Source organism: Colossoma macropomum, unplaced genomic scaffold (assembly GCF_904425465.1).
Source record: "Colossoma macropomum unplaced genomic scaffold, Colossoma_macropomum, whole genome shotgun sequence".
Lineage (NCBI taxonomy): Eukaryota > Metazoa > Chordata > Actinopteri > Characiformes > Serrasalmidae > Colossoma > Colossoma macropomum.
In genome coordinates, this window is record NW_023494810.1 from 35,102,147 (window position 1) to 35,111,371 (window position 9,225).

The window sequence follows — 9,225 nt, forward strand, 5'->3', positions numbered from 1 at the left end:
GAGGAACAGACTGTATTAACCATAAAGCTCCTGCAGAGGGCGCACTGAGGAACAGACTGTATTAACCATAAAGCTCCTGCAGAGGGCGCACTGAGTGTATTAACCGTAACTCTCCAGCAGAGGGCCCAGATTTGCCACTTTAATAGACGATATGTAAACGTCTATTATTCTAATGAGATTTACAGAATAAAAGACACAGAATAAACAGCGCAGACTCACCATAAGATGCTCTACGTGTCCAGCCTGTCTCTCAGGAATACTGCAGTCACTGCTAGGGGTTCAAATAATTCACAATCGAGTAAAACTTTTAAAGAAGAAAACAAGTTTTAGTTTTAGTGTTGGTTGAAGCAGAAATACTATGTGGATATTGTTTAATTTCTTGATCAACAATAAAAAAGAGGTCCCTTGTTATTAAGTTTCCTATTGTGGATGTGAAATGTTGCAAAAAGTATAAGACGGTTGTTCAGAAAATACTCTTTCTCTCTTCCTTCACAGATAGAAACATCATTACAAGTATTTTGGCAAACAAAAATAAAAAAACTCCAAAAGATAACAGTGCAAAGAAAATTCCAAAATGAGGTAAAATTTTTACATCAGCATCGCAAAATGAACAAATAACGTCAGTGTCTGTCGATATTCTCAAATGCCTGGAATCAGAAAATCAGTTCTTATGGGGATCGACTCCCAGGCCTCGGTGGCACGACTCAGCGTTTCGACTCTCCGAGTCACTGGCAAAGAGTCGACCCCGACTCCCAGACGTGTCGGAGTCGAAGAATCGACTCTTTCGGAACCGACCCAGTATCGTTAGTTTAAATTTGGAACTGCGTCTAAACCCAAATACTACCAAATTAAAATACCACATAAACATTGGTTCAGGCCGTTTATGTCATTTATAATGAAGTAAATGGGATTTCAACATATAAAAGACTATGTTTACATTAATCCGGGACAGAATGTGATCAGTATGTGGGCAGTTTCGCTAATGTTTATAGTTTAGATGGCGCGCTCTGGCGGCGGGTAAGAGGATAACGGTCAGATGCAAGAAATTAATTTAGCATTTAGCTGCCACTGTTTGGGGCTTATAATTAGCGTTTTTGTTCCTAAAATCAGCTCAGAATTGTCTAAATCTGTATTCACGTCGTCAGGCAGTCTTCATAGCTTAGTTATCGAAATTAGCGTTAGCCAACGAGCTAACGGTAGCTGAAAAAGCAGTAGCCTGGTATTATTTGTATAAAAATAGCCTCCACCGCGCACAGTGTCGTCATTATTTTGTTTTTCGAAATAAGTTGATGAGATATTTAACATCGTTGTCAGAAATTTCTACTCAAGTCACCTCTGTACGTCTGAATCTGTATTAGCGCTCGCTAACGGTTGCTAATGTAGCTTAGCTTGTCTGTCAGCCCCCAGTGTAGCGCTGAGGTTACTGAACTAACCTAGTTAAGCTAACTAACCTATAATAAAATAGATATCAATTTATATTATTCAAATACTGGTGTCTGTATAACAAAACAGAAAATCCCATTTTTAATGAACGATTGCTGTCAGTATTGATGCTGTAGATAGTGACTATGCAGTATTCTTCAGAGAAAGGTTATAATCACAGTTAGTCTGTTAGTTAAATAACTCCTCTTCCTCTCATTTGTGTTTTGTAGGAGCTAAAGTGACACTGAAGAGTGATTTGCTTGATATAAAACGCCAGCAATGTCTCTGAAAGACTGCAGTGCTTCAAAGGACACCAGCAAAACTGGTACTGAACTATGAAAATAAATAATAAGGGTATATTAACTCTCTTATCTCCAGCACTTTGCCTGTCATACTCAGAAATATGCTTTTGTCCAGGTGCTTCATTAAAAGGGAGGAAGCGCCGGTCCTCCGCCGACATCTCTCAGGGGTAATGAAGAAAGATAAAGCCGAGTTTTGATCCATAAATAAAAAAAATCATGAAACATACTCCCTTCAGTTCATTAGATATCATCAGTACCTGTTCTGATAATTAAGGACTATATTTAATGAGTAAGATATAAACAAAATAATTCAGAGTGATCTGATGTGATCACAGTGGTGGTGATAGGAACCAGACGTCCACCTCTAAAAGCTCCCTCACAGAAAGTTACTACATGAAATGGTTATGAATTCACTGCCTGATGACTGAGACACACAAATGATAGTTTTGAGTAGGTTTTGGGTCTAAAACAGTGGTCCCCAAGCCTCCTCCTAGATATCTACCTTCCTACAGGTTTGGATAGTAAATAAAATGTCTATATCTGTGTTGTAGTCATGGCGACCCCTGGTTCCTATCACCACCACTGTAAAGACATCTGAACCATTTCACATCAGACCACTCTGAATCACTCTGTTTACATCTCACACACTGGACTATGAAAGAAATTTGGAAGAATCAGTGGATTTTTTCAACTTTTCACTAACTTTGCCTCTTCTTATTTGCAGTGGGGAGGTGATGGCCATGCTGAACAATTTTAGAGGTATGGTAATCTAATAAAACTGTATTTGTTTAATCATTCTTCTTTTTGCTTACCTGTAAATTACGGTCAGCCTGCTTTTTGGTGTTGTATGAGTGCTGTTCTAGTGCTCTGCTTGGTCTTTCTCTCCAACAGCTGATATAAATAAAGCATTTGTCACCAAGAAGAAATGCTTCGAGTCCTTCACCAGCTCTTCTCTCAAAACCAGCCAGCAGAAGATCGAGGAGATGTGGAAGTCTCAACAGAAGGAGCGGTAATAAACGCTTTTGATACGCTGAAACTTACAACGCCCTGGTAAAATAAGCAAGTTAAATTACTGAAACTTGAGATTTCTTGATGCACTCAATCCTTTCTAGAAATCAGATGAAATTGGTATTAGGTCAATGATTTACACTTCCATTGAACTGTCTACTTTTTCATGCAGAAATCAGTAAAAAGTTTAATAGTAAATGAAAATAACTAAATATATAGTATATATTTTCACACTGTATAGTAAAGACAGTCGTACTGAGGTGGTTGTGTTTTGTTTATGTATTCTGGTTTGATTATTGAGTGTCTATCAAGTTTTGGCACACTTCAACTCCACCTTCGGTATTTCTGTACTAACAGATAGTAAATCATTAACTGAACTGTTGTTTCTGTATTTCAGGGCTCAGATGTCTGAAGATTACGGCACTCAGTTCAGCTCTGTGTTCCAGCAGTGGGAATCAGATATACAGAGGACCAAAGACCAGGACAAGAAGCTCATGGTAATCCTATAAACAGTTTTACATGTTGATGTTTTCAGGATCTTTCTGTACTTTGTGTTTCTTGTTTTCTACTTATGTACGTTTCAATATTAGGGTTGTAAAGTTTCATCAGTGCTTCACACTGCGTCAGTCAGAAGGTGGTGATTCCTCTAGTCACATTTATAGTATTGATTGATTATTTTTTAGATAATTTAATATTTTTTTAAATACACAGCATTCACCACTCTTCCAAAGAGGCAATGCATATAATAAAAACAGAAAAAGTCAGGCAGAACACAAAAATGTCTGAAGACTGAAGACCACTGTGGTCCTTAATCTAAACAAATCCAACAGCAGATGTAACACTGCAAACATGGCACCATGATACAAAATCACTCCATATCAATACAGTTGTTAAAAATTAACAATAAAAGTAATCAGTATATTTAATCGTCATAAAACTGACTACTAAATACCTATTTTCTTCCTTCTCTTAACCATTTCTTAATGGCATGTCTAAACCCTCGCACTGAATCCCTTTTAAAAATCATATCAAATTGGTATTAGGTCAAAGATTTACACTTCTGTTACACTGCTTTCATTTTCATACAGGAATTATTACAAATTTTAATAGTGAACGAAAATAAGCAAATGTAAAATATAGTATATACGTTATACTTTGTATAGTATATACTTTGTTAAAACCATAACAAAAACTCCAGTAATATTAATCCCATGCTATAAAACTAATCATAGAGATAACCCTAGGTTATATTAATGCCATGCTAAAAAACAAACCATTGAAATAACTGTAGGTTATAATTATCTCATGCAAATTGCCATGTAAGTGAATATTCCATCATATTTTATAGAAAAGGAGGAAATATGGAAGAAGCATTTACTTGTGCTTTATGTGGTGCAAATCAATTCAATCTGTGATCTCTTACCTAAAGTACAGGACTCTAAACGTTAAAACATGTAGAATTAGTTTGATGTTACGTTGCTTTGTTGATTGTTAGCTGTAAATTCCCATTTTAATGACGCTGCTTACGACAGCTAGGTGGATCATTAGTGTAGATTAAATTAAGACCATGTTTAGAAAGGTTTTCTGCTTGAGAGCAGCTGAACGTTTCGCATGGGGAGCTTTAACAGTGTGACAGCTGTGTCTAAATCAAGTAGCCACTCCAGTCTGTGTAATTTGTGAAACGGTGATAAACAATACAGATGGTAAAATTACATTAGCCAACCTCCCCATTTAAACCACTCCTCTCCCAGTAGTTCTTAGAAATGATCAGAGAAGGCATTCAGATGTCGCAGTGCTTCAGCACCACATCCCACTGTTTTGTGTCAGTCTTTGTTCCAGCACCAGCAGACGATGTTCCAGCAGATGAGAGCTTCCCAAGGCCAGAGGCTGAAGACGCTCCGACAGCTCGTGGACCACTACATCAAAGTAATCTCCCTTTACGCAGTGTTTTCTTCAGGACAGTGCAGGAGCTGTGACTGAAACTCTGCTTTGATTCTGCAGAGCATGCAGGAGCTGCAAGTGACTCACGAGGAACAGAACACCACAGTCATGAGCGAGTTACGCCAGGAGATGGCGCTGCTCCAGAAGAAAATCCTCATGAACACAGTGAGTCCAACAAGACAGACAGACTTAGGCCCAGTCCCATCTCTTATTTTTACCCCTATCCCTTATTATTGAGTGTCGCCCCTTGTGAGCTGAGTTACAGGGTAGGGGTTGAAGTCTCCCCTCTGAAATGGGACCCTCAAATAAAAAGAGCATCACTTCATTAACAGCTACCAGCGCTGCTCTGTAGGCGACCCTGCCAGTCTGCAGTGACAGCAGAGGAGGGTAAAGTTCAGCTCCTCACTGCTGGGCTTTAGTTACATTTAGGGCATCATATGACTTCAAAGAGGGGGGCAATTATTTATTATCACCCACCCCTAATTCTTCAGTGATATGAAGCTGAAGTCAGATATTCACCAGCTTCTTGTTCGGATTTTCCCGTTCCACCTTAAATGGAGCAGCAGTTCTGACACCTGAGGCGCCACAATGTAACTGCTGCACTGTTTAAGGTGGAACAGGACAATTTAGCTGCCGAGACGTCAGCAGCGCTACTAGCGACTTTATATGCTTGTTATGAAGAAAATGACCATAATACACTGAAATTGCATTAAACTAAGAGAATATGATGGTTATTGTAATTTTTAACAGAGAAAATTCTCACATTTGTGTGTTTCTTTGGTCTCTTGTTCTCCATCTTACCGGGTTTTTCTTTTTTTCTCATATCTCTCTGTTTGGAGTCTCTGAAAAACCTCCGTTTGGAGGGTCATGTAACCCCAACACTTCACCCTCCCCCTCTATCTCAACAATCGGGACACCCTACCCCTAGATGAGAACACGCAAAACAGAGTGGTAGGACTGAGTGGTAGTGGCGAGGGGTGCAGTGGGACTGGGCCCTTGTCTATTAAAGCACCTAGTTTATTTTGTCCAACTATTTTGCCTCACAGCGCCCTGCATGTATCCCTCCACCATGAATGGAGTTTAAGTTCTCTAAACTATCATAAAACAGTGTCTCAGTCATCAGGCAGTGAATTCATAACCATTTACTGTAGTAACTTTCTGTGAGGGAGCTTTTAGAGGGGGACGTCTGGTTCCTATCACCACCACTGTGAACAGTTCTGACAATTTCACATCAAACAAATCTGAATGATTGTTTACATCAGTGTATTTAAGGTGAAAATTTGGCAATTTTTGCTCTTTCTGACTGGAATTCAAGAGCATTTTAAGCACAAATAGGAGCTAAAAATAATATTATAACAATAATATTTAGTTATTCAATCCAAACAGCAAGACATTCAGCACTTCATAGATTCACTTTCATCAGTAATGTGTCAAAGTTGATCTGTTAAAATGTTAATAGATTATTTTGGAAGCACTGTATGTCCCTTTATGTGTGTTTTAAGGGGTAAAAGTGCTGAATAACTTCTACCACGGTTCACCAGCAAGGTGGAGCTGTAAGAAAGGTGTTTCTGATAAAATGGCCAGAGGACTGTATAATTACTGATATTTGACAAACAAACTAAGATCAATAATAGTGCCTTCCATTTCTGTTTCTCACAGCAGCAGGAGGAGATGGCGTCTGTACGCAAAGCTCTGCAATCGATGCTGATGTAGGTACTGTATAGAAACACTGGACAACAAAATAAGAGTCCTTTAAATATTCCTAACGGCTCCAGAAGGACGCTCTGAAAACAAGCTGTTCCATTTTGTTCATTCACTTTATACTGTCTTCAGCTGTTCACTTTAGAAATGTCCTCTATCCTTTTCACCCAGTTTTATCTGCCCTGTCCACTTTCCTCAGTGTAGGAACTGAGGCTGATTATTTGCCTTTGAAAAGAATCAAATTTGGCTCTACTTTCTGTTCCTGAGAGGTTTGAAATAAAACGTTCAATCTCATTTTTTTAACAGGTGCTTTTATTTTTAAAAAATCAGAGCAATGTAACAGACAGACCAGTAATTTGAGTCGGCTTACAACACTGCCAGAAGTTAGAAGAGAGCGATTGAAAGCGTTTTCAGAAAGGAAACTGATGAGTATTAACAGTGTTCGTACAATAATACTTTACAAACTCTTTCGTGGTGGTAAAGTACAGTTTGCATTGATGAATATAAACTGAAGTCGAAGGCGTTCAGTAATTTCTGGACGTGAAAAATGAAACCAGTGAATGAACTGCAGGGTCATTTTGTTCCAAGCAAATGGGAATTAAGACTGGTAACATCACCAAATTAAAAAAAGTTTTAAAGGAATACTTCACTGATTTTTAGCGCAGTCTCTCTTTGATGTATCTGTAACATGATCAATTAGCATTTATAGGAATTCCAACACGTTTCAACCACTAAGGCCAGAAACAGACTCAACGCAAGTAAAGTACGTGAACGCAAATGAACAGCGCTCGGCCTGGCACTGCAAACGCTCAGTCCTTCTGTACCAACTCGCTGCGCGTTCTTATGTTACTATGGTGGTTAAACGCTCAGTACTGAAGGGGGCGCTAGAGGACAAATCAGAGAGGATCTACTATTATTCCAAAAGCCATAATGGATTTATGTAAACCATCTTTGCGTGAGAAAGGTGAGAAAACACAATGGCAGTATGAGATTACTTGGACAAGCTTGGCTGTCGTTATAGAGCCCCCTGCTGTAACGCTCAGAATGCAGCTTGCACTTGCGTTGCATTACGAAATGCATTGACACACATTTATGAACGTAACTATGCACGTAACGCCGTCTGCGCAGCTCAAAGCGTCTGCGTTTGCATTCTTGTGTAAAGTATGTTTCCGGCTTTACTGTCCAATTATGCTCATTGATTTTATGCTACAGATACATCAAATAGAGATTAGACTGAAAATGCTGAACTATTGCTTTAACTTGATGCCCTGTACACAGTTTCAGTATTTAGGGCTATAAAGAAATGAGCAGTGATGAATATTCAAAGACCAGGATTAGCATAAATATATCCATTAACGACACAGTCCTACGCCCTGCTGCTCAAACCACGAGGGCGAATTTAGTGGCAGTGATTAACAAACAAACCCAGAAGTGTCCATATCGGCCGTTCATACTGTGGGCAGGAACTCGAACATGTCCGCTGTTAGTGAGCTAGCAGATTGTCTAATGTTGCTCTGAAGTTCATTTCATATTTTTTAATGCATATAGATGTACCTGAGCATGACACAGAAAGCACTGTTACAGCAATAATGATGCCAGAAAAACAAAATATACAGTTCTATTTAAGGCAACTGAGAACGCGCACAATATTAAAGGAAAAGCTCCAGCAAGAACACATGCAGGCAGTGAGACACCATCACACACAGCCATCACTCTTATACAGAAAGAAAAAAATGAAATATTATACACGAGTTTAGTCTCGTTACTTGAGTGATGAATAAAATGACATTTTGGATTATTGAATAAACAATGAATACAAATAAATTATAAGGATTATTTTTTAAGTTTGGAATCACGAAATTATTTCTAACCTAGATAGCGTTTGAATATCAGACAGGATTTGAATGTTACAAACTATTCGCTGAAAGGTATTTGATAGAGTGATAAGGTTTTGTAATTATTCGGTTTCTGCCTTGAGATTTGATCTCCTTTCGACATATGATGAACTCTGGATGTTTATTTTATTACAATGTAATTCTTAATGTCCTACAACTCATCATGGGCACATTTCTGCATTTATATTTATATTTATGTTATATTATATTTAGAGTCCTGATGATCTAAAAACTGAGAAGAATCATTTATACATTATTCATAAACCAGATTCCAAACTTTTGAACGGTAGTGTACATATTTGTGTGTTTTATTTCTCTGCTGAAACCATTAGGATTAAAACCTAATGCCCTTTGCTTTCTAATGGGAATTGACTCAATGGTTTCCAGCAGAGACCTCTAGTTTTCTGTAAAACACCTTTAGCTCCCATTAGGAAACCATCAAATGCATTTAGAATCAGCCGTTTGTCACCTGTTTAACCATTAGGATCCTTTACAGTGTGATATCAACAAAAAAAAGCCAAAACACATTACAAAACCATCAGGAACCAACAGACACACTTAATGGTTTCTGTGTTTTTTTAAGAGGGTACACTGGGGTGAGTTTTCAATCCACTCTGTTTGTAATGTAAAAATGTGCCCTAAAATCTGGGGGCGTTTATTAAAGACCTCTGTATTCAACGTCATGCCCATATAAGGAAATCTGGGTCTGAGCTGTTTGTCTCTATGGAGAAAATGAACAGCGTTCTCAGCATCTCGGCTCTCACTCTGTAAACAAAACGTTCCAAACCTGATTTAATTTGTCCTACATTTCCCCCCGAGCGTCACCAGATCCTCTGAATCATGAAGTCATTAAGGAGTCGAAAAACAAACAAGCTAACACTGCTGCACACTGAAACGAGGTCGTACGACCGCTATTAAACTTCAGCACTGCTATACCAGCAACTCAAACCGCAGCC

The 9,225-nt window shown here is 38.5% G+C and overlaps 1 protein-coding gene across 1 annotated transcript; it reads left to right on the forward strand.

Moving 5' to 3' along the window:
- Positions 1–2,352: 2,352 nt before the first annotated feature.
- LOC118799298 (synaptonemal complex protein 3-like) lies at positions 2,353–7,296 on the forward strand. Its single transcript, XM_036559048.1, has 6 exons — positions 2,353–2,483; positions 2,616–2,733; positions 3,130–3,229; positions 4,560–4,658; positions 4,734–4,838; positions 6,333–7,296. Exons 1-6 carry the CDS (start codon positions 2,459–2,461, stop codon positions 6,384–6,386), a joined length of 501 nt encoding a protein of 166 aa, XP_036414941.1. The 5' UTR covers positions 2,353–2,458; the 3' UTR covers positions 6,387–7,296.
- Positions 7,297–9,225: the final 1,929 nt, after the last annotated feature.

Coding starts and splice junctions, on each gene's coding strand:
- LOC118799298 (XM_036559048.1), top strand. CDS start 2,459: ATGGCCATGCTGAACAATTTTAGAG. Junction 2,734..3,129: donor AAGTCTCAACAGAAGGAGCG/GTAATAAACGCT, acceptor TCTGTATTTCAG/GGCTCAGATGTCTGAAGATT. Junction 4,839..6,332: donor AGAAAATCCTCATGAACACA/GTGAGTCCAACA, acceptor TGTTTCTCACAG/CAGCAGGAGGAGATGGCGTC.